The 16,955-nt window shown below is 45.8% G+C and overlaps 1 protein-coding gene, 1 long non-coding RNA gene and 1 other non-coding gene across 3 annotated transcripts; 2 read left to right on the top strand and 1 right to left on the bottom strand.

Annotated features, from left to right (window-relative positions):
* The first annotated feature begins 9 nt into the window (after window positions 1–9).
* Window positions 10–5,373, top strand: PHB2 (prohibitin 2). The gene is made up of 9 exons (XM_051962680.1): window positions 10–339; window positions 622–706; window positions 1,036–1,115; window positions 3,038–3,222; window positions 3,550–3,679; window positions 3,775–3,878; window positions 4,313–4,390; window positions 4,480–4,556; window positions 5,032–5,373. The coding sequence occupies exons 1-9, from the start codon at window positions 213–215 to the stop codon at window positions 5,057–5,059; spliced, it is 894 nt and encodes a 297-aa protein (XP_051818640.1). The 5' UTR covers window positions 10–212; the 3' UTR covers window positions 5,060–5,373.
* Window positions 3,938–4,226, top strand: LOC127539523 (small nucleolar RNA U89). Its single transcript, XR_007947956.1, has one exon. It is a non-coding gene; the product is annotated as a small nucleolar RNA U89 (small nucleolar RNA).
* Window positions 5,343–9,185, bottom strand: LOC127538875 (uncharacterized). Its single transcript, XR_007947773.1, has 2 exons — window positions 7,802–9,185; window positions 5,343–6,576 (listed from the first exon to the last, which is right to left on the bottom strand). It is a non-coding gene; the product is annotated as an uncharacterized LOC127538875 (long non-coding RNA).
* Between the last annotated feature and the right edge of the window lie 7,770 nt (window positions 9,186–16,955).

The raw sequence follows: 16,955 nt of genomic DNA, 5'->3' as shown, positions 1-16,955 counted from the left end.
GTGTCCTCTCCGGAAATAGGGGGACGATTTAGGGAGAGCGCTCTTCCGGTGCCCTTTCTCCTGGGAGGAGCGAGCAAGTAGCGGAGCCTCGTGCGAGAGCTGCGGAGCCCGAGAGAAGTAGCACCGGCCAGGGCCGGGGACTGCGGAAGGGCAAGGGGAGAACCGGTTGGCATCCCCGGCCTAGTTCCCCGCCGCGGCGCCAGGAAGCAAACATGGCCCAGAACCTGAAGGACTATGCGGGACGGCTGCCCGCCGGGCCCCGAGGCATGGGCACTGCGCTGAAGCTGCTTCTCGGGGCCGGGGCTGTGGCCTACGGAGTCCGAGAGTCCGTGTTTACTGGTGAGAAAGGCGAGGAGAGCCCCACGTGGACGCTTGCCCCGCCCCCCTCCGCATTCGAGCACTTTGACCTGTCCTTGAGCCCCAGCGCCCCCCACACTCGCCCCCTGCGCATCCTCACGCCTGGGTGCCCCTCTCCTCGCTGGCCCCAAGCATGCCTGTATATTTGCCGCCGCCCAGCTCCAACCCTCTTCCCTTCTCCCCCCCTCCCTCCGTCCCCGCCGATGACCGGCCAGTCTTGGCTTTCTTTGTTGATACCTTTCAACCTTCTCCTTCCCCTTGTAGTGGAAGGTGGGCAAAGAGCCATTTTCTTTAACCGAATTGGGGGTGTGCAGCAGGACACTATCCTCGCAGAAGGACTGCACTTCAGGTAAATGGTGGGACAGCAGTGCAAAATGTAGGGTTCTGGACTTTGGTCTAATCCCAGGGCAAAACCACCTGCATTCCGCGTTCTGTACCCTGTCTTCCACTCCCCCACTCCCCAAAAGGGAGGCACGAGGCGCCAATTACTGAAGGCATTGCTGAGGGTACTAGGACTGTGCCACTGGACCTCGGGCCTGTTTGGAGGGTCTCCTTAGCCTTCTCTCTGTAGCTTGAGGGGAGATTACCGGGATTCAGGTGGCTAGGATGGGTGCGGGATGACAGGCCCTCTATGAGCTCCCCATGACCTAGCTTCTTCCCGTCCCTCCTCACCCCCAGGATCCCCTGGTTCCAGTACCCCATCATCTATGACATTCGTGCCCGGCCCCGCAAGATCTCTTCTCCCACAGGCTCCAAAGGTGGGTCTAAGCACCCGGAGGCAGGGAGGGGAAGGAGGTGGGACCCCAAGAGAATATGGATGTGAAGGTGGGAGACGCTGGCATCACATGTAAACAATGTAGCACCTTCTCGAAGGCTCTTACAGCAACTACCCGTCCCCCAGCTGTCACCTCTGCTCTAGCCACACTTGTTGCCAATCACTAACCTCAGGGTCTTTCTGTCCTTTCAGGACATCTACACCTCTCACCTGGATTGTTATTTTCAAATGTAAATTTGGAGGTAGACTGATTAACTAGCCTTCCCTGCTTCTGATGCCCTCTCCTCCTTTAGAAGGCACTGATCATGTTCATTAATTCTCTTTTCAGAAACTCATTGACTCCTAGTTATCCACAGAATAAACTTTATATTCCCAAACCTGAGGTGGGTGGGTATAACCAATGTGAGGCTACAGTGAGCCCTGGACTAGTGAGATTGTAAAGGATCTTAGGGATTTATCTAGTGCAAGCCTTCATTACACAGAGACTTAGGTTATGACATTTGGCCTGAGGTCTTCTGATAACCAGGCCGGTACTTTACTCTGTCATATGCTCTTCCCCTTTCCTTCATGTTCTCTGAGCTTTAGACAAAGTAGAACTATAGGATTCCTCTTCAAATCAAATTAATTATCAAACTAAATTCCAGGAGATCTCTTGCTTCTCTTCTTTTCTTATTCCATAGTAGTTAGAGGTCTTCTAAACTAGGCTTGCCTGGACTGATGGCCTTCAAACAAGCCTGCCTGCCTTCACATTTCTTCTCAAAGAGAGAAACATTGGGCTTCTACTAGAGTATCTTCCACTGATACAGATCATTCTTTTCTCAAAGATTTCAAATGCCTCCTGAGAAAGTAACCAGGCATCATGAAAACATTATTGAACCTAGATAGGATGAGGTGGGAATGGTTCCTCATTTAATTATCTGAATGACCCTGGGTCATTTAGTTACCCCTCTGAACCTCAATTTCTTCATAAAATGAAGGTAACAATAATCCTTCCTTCACAAGGTTGTTTTGAGGATAAAACATTAAAAGTACTTTTCAAATCTTAAAGCATAATATAAATGTGAGCTTTTATTGCTGAACAATAACAAATTCCATTTAATACCAGGCTGGCACCTTTGAATCTGCCTACCCCTTTTTCAGCCCCTTGTATTCTCAGCACACCCTGGCATTTCTCTCCTCTCTCTGCTTCTGTATCAGCAGTGATTCCTCCTGTCCCTTTTCCATTGAAGTTTTTCATTTGACACTGTACAGTACTTTAAGGTCTGCAAAGCACTTCCCTGCACAAGGAAATAGAGTCAGTACAAGGGGTAAGTTCCTAAGGTGAAGTTTGGGACCTGCTTGAGGCCAAATCTGACTATTCTTCTATGTGGCCATTCTCTCTTTCCTCCTGTGTTCTTAACTGAAACTCCACCAGCTTTCTGTACAGAGTAGGGGCTCACTGCTTACACCATCGCCTCCAGTGACTTAGTTTAATCCAGCCAGTGTCAGCTGGGATCTTTCACAGTGCTACACAGCAACGGTACATGTCAAGCATGACTTGCATTTGTGTACGCATCTTACTTCCTGCCCAAGTCTTGAGAGTATATAAAAGACTTGGCATCAGGTGCTAAGTTAATGTCTTGGAATGAATACATCTGTACCTTCTCCCTTGCCTTCCTTCCAAACTTGGCTCAGAGTTCATTGCACTAAAGGTGCACTCCCTGGCCATAGAGCTGAGCTCATCCTCATGGACCTCGTCTGGGGAAGGAAGGAGGGAGTCTGGTCCAACAGGCGTGGAGTGTGGAGCTGGGAGCTGAGGGAATGCCTGCTTGGTGTCCCCAGCACATTAGGCAGGGAGCGGAAGAGCGGCTCCTGCAGCAGGGTCTGAGCCGGTCCTGGCTGATGGTTTTTCTTGTTCCTGCCAAGACCTTCAGATGGTGAACATTTCCCTCCGCGTGCTGTCCCGACCCAATGCCCTGGAGCTGCCCAGCATGTACCAGCGCCTGGGCTTGGACTATGAGGAGCGGGTGCTGCCCTCTATCGTGAATGAGGTGCTCAAGAGCGTGGTGGCCAAGTTCAACGCCTCCCAGCTCATCACTCAGCGGGCCCAGGTCTGACCTCCCCCTCCACCTGCCCAGGGCCACCTGATAGGGAAGCGTAGCTAGGTCCTCCACTTGTAAACAGAGGCTGCTTGGAAACTGGTGAATCCTTTGGACAAGTGGGAAGGAACAGGAGAGCGGGGACTAGGGGCATGAGCCCCCAAAAGCTTAGGCCTCCCCAAACTTAGGCCTCTCATATAAGCTTAGTCCCCAGATGACAGGACACTCAGGAGCCAGATGTGGATGGGAGGGTTCTTGATCCCTCTCTGGTGTGGCTTGTGAGGCAGTAGCCTCTCCTCAGTGTCCCTCCTTCAGCATCCCCCGCCTTCCCACCCCCAGGTGTCCTTGTTGATCCGGCGGGAGCTGACGGAGCGGGCCAAGGACTTCAGCCTCATTCTGGACGACGTGGCCATCACAGAGCTGAGCTTCAGCAGAGAGTATACGGCTGCAGTGGAGGCCAAGCAAGTGGGTGAGTCCCACGGGGAGAGGCGGCCAGTCAGGAGGAGCCGCCCAGGGTGGGGGAAGGCCGGCCCATGATGCCTCTTTTGTGTGTCTCCACCACAGCCCAGCAGGAGGCCCAGAGGGCTCAGTTTCTGGTAGAAAAGGCAAAGCAGGAGCAGAGGCAAAAGATCGTACAAGCCGAGGGTGAAGCTGAGGCTGCCAAGATGATATCCCCACGTGTTAGAAGTCGGTCTCTGACGGTTAGAGACTCCTCCTCCCTGGCTGGCTGGGTGATGACTCCAAGGCGAATGCGACCTCCGTGCCATCTGACTCCTGACTCCCAGGGGGGAGGGGGGAGGCTAGAGGAATTGTGATAATGGGGGTCTGACATCTTGGTAGGGGTGCCAGAGGCCTGGACCCCTGCTAAAAGGCAGATCAACAGCATGCTCGGGCCCCTTGGTTCCTAGTGGCTGCCTTCAGCCCCTGGCAGCTATACCAAGCAGGGGCCCACAGGTGGGGTCAGGGCCAAAGCAGAGGCACTGGCTGCGTTTGAGCGCAAACCCCTAGATCTGACAGCCCCAGAGAGGGAGGAAGGAGAGGCAGAAGAGGGGTGGTGAGGTTGGGCCTGGCTATTTCTGTGTCTCCTTAACCACCTGCTTACCTTGGGGAAGCTCTGAGCAAGAACCCTGGCTACATAAAACTGCGTAAAATCCGAGCTGCCCAGAACATCTCCAAGACGGTGAGTGGGGAGAGCCAGGAGGGCCTGCGGGGAGACAGGGCACAGGGCTGAGCTGGGGCCAGTGGCTCATGGCTTTCTCTTGGCCCCAGATCGCCACATCTCAGAACCGAATCTATCTCACTGCTGACAACCTCGTGCTGAACTTGCAGGATGAAAGCTTCACCCGGTGAGAAGTGTGCCCCATCCAGGAGCCCTGGTCACTCAGTGGGGAACTTGTGGCAGCCTTTGGCTGTGGGGGGTGGGGTGGGGGGTTTTCCTTGGGATATAGCTCATCTTTGCCCCAGTGAAGATTTGGATAGATCACTGACTCAGGGAGGCAGAGGTAGAAGTAACAAGTTGAGGAGTTTGAATTTCAGGGCCAAGCCCTAGTTTCAACTCATCAGCTGTCCTTAGTTTTGTCAGAGGGGAGCTGCTGGGTGTGGGGTGGAAGAGAAGTATTGTGTGAGCCCAAAGGACCTTAAATCATGTCTTTCTCTCCATATGTCTTGTCGCCTCCCTCCACGCTTCCTACAGAGGAAGGTAAGTTGTGCCTGGGAGTGGGCGTCAGATTGATGGGGGCTGGGGGCTAAGACCCTGGCTTGGGAATAGCTCCTGAGCCTGACCCCTCTCGCACTAGACCAACCACACTCTCTTCTCCACAGTGACAGCCTCATCAAAGGCAAGAAGTAGAGACTTCCTGACCTCCAGAGCAAGCTGATCTCTTCCTCCCCGAGTTAGTCTTGGACGGGCTGGCAGACGGGTCCACCTCCCTCACCCACCATCATGTGACTTTCCTCCACTGCCCCCCTCCCCCACGTTGGATAAATGAAGACTGACAGATGTTCCTTTCCCTAATCCCCCTCCCCATATTTTGCTGGGGGCCTGGGGTATAAGGACTGTGTGATTTCTCAGTGATTTCCTCTCTTGCTGGTTTCCCTCCAAGGCCGGGAGGAGATAGCAGCTATCCCAGGAATTCTCAATAAATTTTTATTACTTAAGTGGAACCTCTGCAGCTCGCGATCTTCTTGTTTCCTCCCCAACGAGGACTGGGAGCGGGGCTGACCCAGGTGCGCTGCTTCGCTTCACCAGCAGGGGGTGCACAGAGTCCGGCCTGGGCTGGGGGCCGAGGCAGGGATCTCAGTAAGGGCGGCACAAGTGAGCCCAGGCCTAAAAGAGCGAGCCAGTCAGCAGGGGCCCGGGCCCCGATGCTCCTTAACCCAGATCCTGGTTTTGGAGCTGGAACCACCCTCAGCTGCTCGACTTCTTTCTTGTGCATGAAGAACAGCAGTGTCCCGTGTTATTGGCCAGATACCTAAAACCTATATCGTTCACTGGGGAGGCCTGGCACCCTAGTCATCAGACAGAATTGTTGGAAACAAAAGGAGATTTTGGTCACAAATTGTAATTTTTTTCTGAGCCCACTTCCAAATCTGAAATCTGGAAATAAAATTTGTTGGCTTCATTAGAATTATCACAATTCTCTGCACAGCCCACCTAAGGTACAACAGTCTCTAACCTCCTTGGTAAAGAAAAATTCATAAATATTTTCAACACAGTCCCACAGAATACATAGAAGTATTTTCATTTTGTGGCTAAAGAAATGGGCTCAGTGCCTAGCAACAGTGCAGAAGCTCAGTGCAGACTTGCTTTTTTGAGAGGGGTAGATAAAGTTGCAGATAATAAAATAAAAGTGGGGCATCAATATCAAAGACCAGGTCACCTGCCTGAGCCTGAGGTTGTAGCACACCTTGTGGTCGATGTGTTCCCTCTCCTTAGAAGTGAGTGAAGGAACCTTGAAGGCCAATGATTTATTTGTCCATGTTCTCTTAGGAGTGTTTTGCTCTGTTTGAGAGAATGACTTTGGTTTGGAGTTCCTTCCCCAGGAAGACGAGACTTCATCTTCAGAAGGGATGTATATCATTCCTCCATCCTTCCTCAAGTGTCATTCAAGCCTAGGTCTGTCCTCAATTATTTTAGTATTGATGTTCCTTGGCCTGGTCCAGTATCCAGTCCACGCCTCCAGGAAATGTAACAGCTCATCTTGGCAACAGCCTTAGAACATTTAACTACCAGTTTCCATTCATCTAGCTAACCTGACCTCATCTCTGCCAATTGAAGATTTTTGAATTGGCGGGAATGTTCTCTCCTACAACCGGAACATTGTTTCCACTTCAAGGACTGGTACCTGTATTTCTTGAGAAAAAATACTAGCAAAAATAAAGTTAGATACCCTTACAGAATCTAGAATTAGCACTCTATAGAGGACCCCCAGCCTTAGACAATTGCTGCCCCAACCCCACTAAGGTTCTTTTAAAAAGTTCCTTTACCACAACAAAGAGCTGAGGGGATCCTTTGAAAGAGGAGGTAAATACAGGGGAGGATTCCAACTGAAGATGGAGGCAAAGTCCTGCCCCACCCTCGGGGTGGCCATCTTGTCTTTCCAAGGATGGTTCCAACAGCCCCACAGCTGGGATCTTGAGCACACCCCAATCCCTATCTCCCAACACTAAAAGATGAAGGTCAGAAGATGAATAGGGATCTTTCAGTGGATCCCTGGAGATCACCAGGGTCAAAAGTCACCGAAGGGAGAACCAACCCGGGGGGCATCTTTACCAGACAGTGTTAGAAGCTTCACGATTACTCGATCCAACACTGCACTGGAAGATGGCCCCAGAGCTGGGCACAGCCAGGGCCAGAGCTGACCAATCACAGTAAGCATCTCTAGCCCCTTCGCTCCTTGGGATTCTCCAGGAAGAACTAAAGCAAGGCCCAAGCACCCGGCCTGGAGAGTTCCTGGTCAGTAGCGGCTTGTAGATCCTCGGCTCGACCAACCACAGGCCTCGGACGGGGCCCTGACCAATCCCAGGAGGGCAGCAGGAGAGTGGGGGTCTCACAGCCCCTCTGGAAGGGGGCCATCAAGAGGAAAGGCCTGGACCCCGGAGAGGCAGGGAAAGAGGCTGTTGGCATCCTATTCCTAGGTGCCAGTGGGCATGGGAGGCGTCACAAGGAAAGGAGCTCCATCGTTACCCGGCAGTATTAGAGACGTCCAAGCAGCACCCAAACACTGCTGGGTAAGATGGGGCACCCGTCCCACCTGCCCGAGGCTGGGCCGGGAGAGCCCGAGGGAGGCAGGCCCGGGGCAGCCCATCCGAATGCCCCTCTGTGGGAAGGCAGGGAGGCGCCGGCCCTCACCATCAGCACGCTCGGCGGGGGGCTTTCTCCGAGGCTCACCCCCAACCCCACTCGGCGCCCTCGGAGACACCGGAAAACGCTGAAATGCAGAGCCCGCCGTCCAGAAACCCCAGGCCTTGTCTCCCTCCCGAGGCCTGAGGCCTGTTCTCCATTCTCCTCGCCCACCACTTCTGAGCCCCATCAGCCTGCACTCTCTCCGGCCAGTGGGGCCTGCCCTCCCGCCCTGCCCTCCTCACCTACCTGCCTCTGGACCCCACAGTGCACTGACTTCCGGGGTCAGGAGGGGACGACAGAGAACCTGCAGCCTTGTGTCCACAGGCCTAGCATCAGGGCCTCTGCCTAGCCACCTCCCTCCGGCTGCCTAGCTCACCTGGGCCACGCCTGCAAAGGGCCGCCACACAGGTGTGTCCTCCTGCCATAGGCTGGCTCTCCCCACCCCCACTCCACTCTCTTAACCCTTTCCCTTCCCAGGTTCCTGCTCTCCTTCCCCTTTCATCCTCCTCCTCACCTCCTACCACCCTTCCTGCCACAACTCACTTCCCCAAGCTTTAAAGACAAAAGTCTGGTTTTCCTTCATTCCCTGCGCTTTCCGCCAGGACCAGAACTAAGCAGGTAGATCTGGTCCGGTGGGACCGACGGAAGAGCTTTGTCTGTATTTCTGTTCCCTCAAAACTTTTCTCGTGGCTGATGCTGAGTGAGGTGAGCAGAACCAAGGGAACATTGTACACAGCAACAAGGTTAGGTGATGGCCAGCTCTGACCAACGGGGCTCTTTGCAACAATTCAGACCAATGCCAATAGACTTGGGATGCAGAGAACCGTCCGCATCCAGGGCCTGAATGTGGATCCCAACGCAGGATTTTCACCTTTTCTGCGGGGGGTTGTTTTCTTGTTTACTTTTTCTTATTTTTTCCCTCTTTTGATCTGATTTTTCTTATGCAGCGTGATAAAAGTGGAAACATGTTTAGAAGAATGGCACATGTTTAACCTATTTTGGGTTACATGCTGTCTAGGGGAGAAGGGGAGGGAGGGTGAAAAATTCGGAACACAAGGTTTTACAAGAGTGAATGTTGATATATAGGACTGCTTGCCATCTTGGGGGTGGGGAGGAGGGAGGGAGGGGAAAAAACGAAACATAAGTGATTGCAAGGGATAATGTTGTGTAAAAATTATCCTGGCATGGATTCTGTCAATACAAAGTTATTATAGTGAATGTTGAAAACCATCTTTGCATGTATTTTAAAAAATAAAAAGCTATTATTATTTTAAAACAAAAAAAGCCTCTCTTATATGGCTCCTTCTCTCTACTCACCTGCCACCCTTTCACAGGCCCTCATCCATCCCATAGCTATATTATAACCGCATTAGCCCTCTGGTGGGTGAGCCTGACTATAAGTCTCTACATTCATCACCCACCAAAGTGATGTTCCTAGAACACTGGTCATGTCAACCTGTGCCATCCATCTCATCATCAAATTCCAATGGTTGCCTATTATCTCCAAGACAAATATAAAATCAGATATATACATATCTATAATATAAAATCAGATATAAAAAATAAAATCTCAAGTCTTTCCACAAATTCACAAGTCCCGTCTCCTCCCTACCTTCCTGTTTTCTTAATCTTTGTATTAGAAAATGGACTTACTCTTCTTCACACAGGACATGACATCTCCTGACTCCATGATTTTCAGTGGCAGTCCCCCATTGTGGGGGGACAGCTCCCTCTTTGTCTCTGTCTCCTGACTTCCTTCAACATTCAGCTCCAATCCCTCCTTCTACACGAAGTCTTTCCCAGCTCCTCTGCCCAACCCCTCCACTGCTGCTAGGCAGTATAGATTGTATAGATTTTGTAAGTAGGCAATTGCTTGTAAATTGTTTCCCTTATTAGAAAATAAACCCCTTTGTGTCCCTGGCACAGAGAGCTTAGTATCTGTTTGCTGACCGACTTTATTATCCATCATAGTATTCTTTCCAAGGTTGTTGAATGACTAAGTGAACTGGGTGAGGTCAGGTCAGTGTTACTGGTAAGCATCAGGGTCATGCTGTTGGGTTTAACACTATTTGCAGACGGTCAGCGTGGGGCTGGCTGCTTGGGATGCAGAAATAGTGTTCTCTGCACTACACAGAGACTCCATGTGCCCATGGAAGTATACAGATGTGTGTTCCCCCTGGTTTTTCCCAAGTCTGTCTGGAAGTATCCATATCCAAAAGTCCTTCCTCACATCCCCCAAATACACACTCAGTTTCAGCCACAGTTCTGAGCTAAAAACCAAAGCCTAGCTGGTCCCTTCTTGCTTTTGTTCTTTGGGGGAGAAAAGGGGGAAAAAAGGCAAATTGGAGGGCCAGAGGGAGGTTCCATTCAATCCTTAAACATTTAAGTGTGTGTCTACTAAAAACTAACTACTAGTATTAACTAGTTAATAACTAACTAGCCAAGCTAACTACTGGGAGATACAAAAAGAAACCAAAAAAAGTCCCTCCTGTCTTTAAGGAGCTTACAATCTAATCGAGAGACCTATGAATGTATGAAAAGTGAGCTGTTTACAGGATCAATAGGAAGTATTAACCAAGCGAAGGCATTAGAATTTTGAGGAGTTGGGGAAAAAGTGAAAATAAGGGATTTAAATTGAATTTTAAAGGAGGCTAGTAGGCAAAATATTTAGTTATTGCATTTTTGAAGGTAGAAGTCTATGAGGAAATCCCTTCACAAACACAATTACTCCTTCAACATGGTCTTTTCTTCTCTGTGGGGATCCTGAGGCCCTGGAGATTTCTTTGATGTAAGATAGAACAGAATAATTTATGAGCTACCCCACCCCAAGCAAGGCCTTTCTCTCCCATTGCCCTTTCTCTCTCAGAGAAAGGACAGCAGATACTGTCCTTCTGCTAGTGCCCAAAAGGACCCGAAGCAAAATGTTAAATGAAGGGGGACAAGAACTACACACTTGACAATAGAGATGATTTCTATTCTTTCTTCAATTGAAAAAAGTTAGTTGGTTTTGGATCCCAAAGCTTTCAGAAGAATGAGGATGACGATGGTTAGATTAGGCATGACTGACTAGTCAGTAAGACCAGCATTATGGATAAGAATTTCTTATTATTATTAAGATGAGCTCTCCCAGTTTCTCACTTGGCTGAAAGTATAGCCATTCTTAAACCTAATCTCAAAGCAGATTAGCACAGATGCTTTGATCCTGTCCAATTTTGACCTGGGAAGTTTTTTCCCTCATTAAGTAACTTGCATGGTCCCCTCCTCCTGGGAACTCCTTATATTTTTTACCAGATTTAGTGACAACACTCTCTTAACTTTTATCCCTACCCCAGCTCAAAACTTCAAGTAAAATCAAGCCCAAACAATCCACCAGCCTCAGAGACCTATCCATTAGGATTATGGACATGCATCTTCAACCAGAGAAAGAACTAAGAAGATTGAATGTAAATCAAAACATGCTATATTCACCTCTTTTTTCTGTTTTGTTTTGTTTTTTTAATCTCTCCCATGGTTTTTCCCGTTTCTTCTGATTTTTCTCTCCCAACATATTTCATAAAATGATGTTATTAAAAACAAGCTAAAAAAAATTTTTTTAAAAGCATATTAAACTGAAAAAAAAGATTTATAAGCATGTATCATTGTTGAGGTAATAGGGTGCAGTCAGACTATTCTCATACCCAGGTCACCAAAATTATGGGGTGTAGCCTCCAAATGATGAGGTATAGGGTAATACCCCAAAAGCATACTGGGGCTATGCACCGGTGTCGCAAAGAAATTGGAAAGAAATTGTAGGCTTAGACATCTTCTAAATCAAGGGGCAAAGATTTTATTATGCTGCTAAGTGTGTATTGAATTTCAAGAGAAGTTAGCTATATGAGCAGATTTTTTATAAAGGAAATATAACTTCAGGGATTTGACATCATAATTTGGCTTTCTGATTACATACAGTAAAGGTATCCAGAGATCTCCATCAGTTATGAGACTGAATCCAGAGTCCACTGGAATAAAAGACTTACTTAAAAACAAAAGGTCCACAGAAGACTGGGGTGATCAGGCTGTCAGGTTAATGCCTTAGTAGCTATCCAGGACCTCATCACCACCATACTTAGTGTGGATGAGATTCTGATCCTGGAGCAGGGCTAGAGAAAGGAACCATGAGGAAGAAACATAATCATAAATTGCTAAGACTTAACAGATATTATGAATCCTATTGGAAAGAAAAGGGGAGAAACTAACTTCCATTACCATATTTCCTGCTTATTTATTTATAATAAATATTTATTTTTTATTTATCTCAAATCTTGAAGTAAGGAGTATATATGCTCTCTTCCCTTCTCTTACTCCTTTCCAAGAGCAGTGGATATACCCATGAACTGATTGGGAATCTTTCCCAAAAATATTCAAAGATCTAGGAGGTCATGCTGAAGCAAGTTTAGGAGATGGCTGTAGGGAGATGTGTCCATAGAAGAGTTCTTGATGGATTTTCTTTCTTTTTTTTTTTTTTTTAAGTTTTTTTAAATTTTTATTTTCAAAACATATGCACGGATAATTTGACAACATTGACCCTTGCATAGCCTTGTGTTTCAGATTTTCTTGGCTTTTCTTTTACATTATACCACTATAACCAAGTGAGCCTTGAACCAGGAAAACATCAATTGATGTCATTTTCTACTGCCCGGTATGGTTGGGACTTCCTTTGCACTTCTCTCTAGGGTGTGGCTTTTTCCTTTCAAACTCTGATTGCTTTTTCTTCCAATGGAAGGAAAAAAAAAAAGTCTACCACCTTAATTCACTTGCTCCTGAATCTATAAGGCTTCTATTTACCAAAACTATTTTCCTAGGAATAGGAGCAAGAGTACCTTTCTTTCTTTTATGGCATTCATTAGAATCACCTAATATGCTTATCTTTGTTGAATATATAATCTTGAACCTCCAAGGTCAGTTCCATTATACCTGAACCAAAATCTTGTCTTTAAAATAAGAGAAGAGATTCTCTTTTCTTCATTTATGTGTATGAACTTTAAATAATAATAATTAGTTTGGGTTTATATTGATCAACATTGGATCAAAGGTTAACATTTCCATATCCCAAAGAGAAGCAAGAAATCTAAACACATTTAGTTCTCTCCTTAGGGAAAGGAAAAAGATGTTGAGAGTGAGAGTGAAGGGATGAAACGAAGTGTCCCATAAACTCTCTTTAGCCATATTCCATCAACAATGTAGATTTTACTTTGGATGGAGTTTACACTTAGTTTTCTCTGTCCCAGGTAAAGAATGGTAATTGTACTGACCCAATTTCTACTGTATTTCCATGACTTTCTTTCATATCTGCTTGCTTGTGATGGTGTCCTGCTTCCCCCACTTACATTAGCTTCTCTTTTTTAGTCCAATCAGACTCCTAGATCTCAAACTTAGGGTCACAGGCTGACCACAGAACTTAGGACAATGGATAAGACCGACCTATCTAGCATATCAAGTCTTTATCTTCCCACTGCTTTATGGTTAAACTTCTGTGGGCAAATTCTAGAACTGGGTTACACTATATACAATAAACTAATTACTAGCTATTAATTTTTATAACAGTATACTGTATTTAAATCTGGGGATGTGGGGAGTGATCATGAATTAAGAGAGGAGATCCCAAAGGGAAGGAATTCATTAACTCACTATAGACCATATATGTTATATTTTAATATTTTTAGTAAATCCTATTTTATTCCTTAAATTTGCTCTAAATCCAGTCAGGTAAGATTGAATCAGACAGCAGCTGCATGACTAGCAATGAAAATAGAAATCTAGGTATCTGCAGACTGACTTCAGTCAGACAATGAGGATTCTGCTGTCTTTTAGAAAGGGTACCACAGTAAGTCCAAGAGATAAGTGCTCCTTGATTAGCAACTTAATTATTCTAATCCTTTGCTATATAATTAATACAGAGACATACTATTATCTACAGACAAGTGTCACTCAGGGAAAGAGAAGGAAAGCTTTAAAGTGAGGGATAAACAATTTGTAACCTGGGAGAGGGAATTGAAGTTCTAGTTAAAGTCTATCCCAACCCCAGGAGATATTAAGGGAAAGGTGGAAAAGAGTGCTTTGGGATTAAAGCGAGGCTAGAGGAGAATTCCTTGTTACTGCTACCATAAAGGAAAGATTCAAAGGAAATAGATCATACGGTCTTCATTTCACTGTTTTAACAGTGCTGATACTATGATTTTCTCACTCTAAAAACTACCTAGGACTACAAATTCTCCTTATACCACATCTGTCCAAAAAACTAATTCCTTAACACTAAGACATCAATGATTAAAATGACAGGATTTGCCAACCTTTATGAGGTCTTTAAATTTTTACTGGGATCATTACTTAACCCAAAGGAAGAATTCTAATACTGGTACAATATCACATATCAGAAAGCTAGATGGTGCAGTGGAAAGAGCAACAGCCCTGGAGTAAGGAGGACCTGAGTTCAAATCTCATCTCAGTCACTTAATACTTCCTGGCTGTGTGACCCTGGGCAAGTCACTGAACCCCAATTGTCTCAGAAGAAAAAAAAGAGAGAAAGAGGGGAAAAAAGAATATCACATATCTGAGGTGGGGAAGAATGGGAACTTTTTTATAAAGAGGCAACATGGTCTAGTGGATAATGCCGGACTTGAAATCTAAAAGAACTGGGTTTGAAGACCATCTGAGATACATTTGACTCTAGGTAAATCATTTAACTCAACACAAATAGATATAACACTTACCTCAAAAAATTGTTGTGAAAAACAAATGAAATCCATGGAAACTACTTTGCATACTTTAGTACTACATCAATATAAGATATTTCTATGATTTCTGGTCCCTTGAAATCATAATATAGCCTGATATAAATATATATATATATATATCTTGAATATATCTTGAATTCAAATCCAGCCTCAGACTCTTACAATCTGTGTGATCTTGTATGCCTCAGTTGCCTCATCTGTAAAATGAGCTGGAGAAGGAAATGGAAAACTGCCCCATTATCTTTGCCCAAACACGTTCAGGAAAAGCCAGACTTGACGGGACAACCGTGCTCTTGTTTCACAAATAAATAAAGGAAAAACCAGTCACAAACTGGGACTAAGTACTGTGGTTGGGTATATAACACAAATGTTTCATATTTATATTTCATTTTAAAGTCAACACAAAATTATGAGCATTTCATCTGCTCTTCACAACTTTGTGAAATATGCAGTCCTAATGTTGTTATTCTGTGACAGATAGGGGAAACTGAGCCCCAGGGGATCTAAAGTGGCTTTTTCAGAGGCACTTAGGCAGTGAAATGGATTTCGTGCTAGGCAGAGAGTCAAGTTCAAATCTCAGCTCAGACAATTACTAGTTAGGAGACCCTGGCCAAGATATTTAAACTCTGTTTGCTTCAGTTTCCTAAACTGTAAAGTGATGATACTATTTCCTTGGGCTGTTGTGAGGATTAAATGAGTTGATATTCGCAAAGTACTTTACACAGCTCTTGGTTACTTAACACAGTTCCATAGTAGGTGCTTAATATAATTTTACACCCTAAGTATGAACTACAACAACGTAAAGGGAAAGAATAGTACCCAAAAAAACAAAATTATAAAGATTACACAAGATTCAAATGAAGAGAAATGAAAAGACATCTCCAACTTTCCCCCTCAAGGCTGTGGGAGGTCCCAGATGTTACATGTTTTTCTACTTTGTCAATGTACCCATTAGTTATGCTGACTTTTTTTTCCTCTCTGGAAAGATACTATGAGTCATATGAGATGACTGGGAGGGGGAAAGGAAGGGATATATAGAATACTATGGTAATGTAAGAAAAACAGAAACTATCAACCAACGCTCGTTCTTTAAAAAAGAAAATTTCTTAAATCCTTCTTTCCTTCCTTCCTTCATTTCTTCCTTCCAAGGTTACACAAATTAATGGAGGGATCCACATGCCTGACTCCAAGTGTAATGTTCTCTTCACCACCCCACACTGTCCCTCTCAAGCAAAGATCAAAGCTGAATGACCTGAGGCTGTATTGTAAAAGGATGGCATCTAGAACAAATGAATTTGGAGTTATCAAGTGGAACATATCTGGAGTATTGTGTTCAGCTTCAGGCCCCCCAGGATATAGAGTATCTCAATCTCAATCTCATCTCTAACTTTAAAACCCCCAAAGGAAAAGGGCATTTGGAAAGAGTTGGAAGGGATCCCAAAGACCATCGTCCCACACATTTCCCTCACCTCCACCTTCTGCTTGTAGCAGGAGGGAACTGTCCATCTCCCAACACAGCCCATTCTCCTGCTGGGATGGACCCTAATTATTAGAAGGTTTATTCTGACACCGTGTCTCTGCCTTGCTTCTAGTTCTGGTTCTTCCCTCCAAGACCAAAAAGAAAGAATACATTCCCAGAGGGAGCTTGTGTCATATCTGCAATTAACTGCTTGACATTTCCCATGTACCATACACATTTTTACTCAGAACTCCTCCATCCTTTCCTGCCCCTAACTTCCCCATTTCTGTTCAGGGTATTACCATTCTCCCAGTCATCCAAATTCACAGCCTGGGAGCCAATCTTGACTCTTGACTCTCACTTGCACTACCTACGTAACCAGTTTCCAACTACAACCATTCTAGTTTAGATCCGGCCTCCCTGCTTCCAGTCTCACCCTTTCAGATCCATCCTCCCCTTAACCACCAAACTAACCACCCACAGTGGCCGGCTAAACCCACAATCCTCCTCATCCTCCTCACCTCCATCTCTTGGAGACCCCATGAGTCCAAAGCTTAGCTCAAGTAATGCTTCCTTCAAGACTTGCTTGATTCCCTAATTATCAGTGCTTCTTCCCCTAATCACTTCTGTATTTGCTACATGTGTGTATGTATACATACACACACACTTTCTATATGTACTTATCTATGAATATATTTTATTCCCTTAGGACATTAAAAGGTCTTTATGATCAGACACTATCTCACTTTTGTATTTATATCTCCAATGCCCAATGCAATGTATTTGTTGGGATCATCGGTTTCTCTTTTAAACTAATAACTTTAAACTAAATAAATTCCCTGAAGGCCAGAATTGTTTCAGGTTTATGATTGAGGGGTGCTTTTTTTCTCCTGGTATCCCACATCTTAAAGGCACGATACTAGGCACACAGTTGGCACTTAATTTTGATTGATTAAGCCTTTACATTTATCCTTATTGAATGTCATCTTATGGTGAGTTCCCTGAGAACAAGGACTTTCTTGTGCCTTTATATATGTTAGCATAGCATTGGTCATAGAGTAGACTCTCAATAAATGCTTGCTGGCCTATCAACTTTCAAAAAGAAAAGAAAGAAAAAAAAAATAATGTTGTCTTATTAGATTCATCCAGGAGCAGCTAGGTAGCACGG

Source organism: Antechinus flavipes, chromosome 5 (assembly GCF_016432865.1).
Source record: "Antechinus flavipes isolate AdamAnt ecotype Samford, QLD, Australia chromosome 5, AdamAnt_v2, whole genome shotgun sequence".
Classification (NCBI taxonomy): Eukaryota; Metazoa; Chordata; class Mammalia; order Dasyuromorphia; family Dasyuridae; genus Antechinus; species Antechinus flavipes.
This window is presented reverse-complemented; position numbering and strand designations above follow the sequence as displayed.

Bases quoted from the DNA above. Each gene is read 5' to 3' on its own strand.
- PHB2 (XM_051962680.1), top strand. From the start codon at position 213: ATGGCCCAGAACCTGAAGGACTATGCGGGACGGCTGCCCGCCGGGCCC. The intron at 340-621 runs GTGAGAAAGGCG...TTCCCCTTGTAG, and splicing joins CCGAGAGTCCGTGTTTACTG to TGGAAGGTGGGCAAAGAGCC. The intron at 3,879-4,312 runs ATATCCCCACGT...CCACCTGCTTAC, and splicing joins AAGCTGAGGCTGCCAAGATG to CTTGGGGAAGCTCTGAGCAA.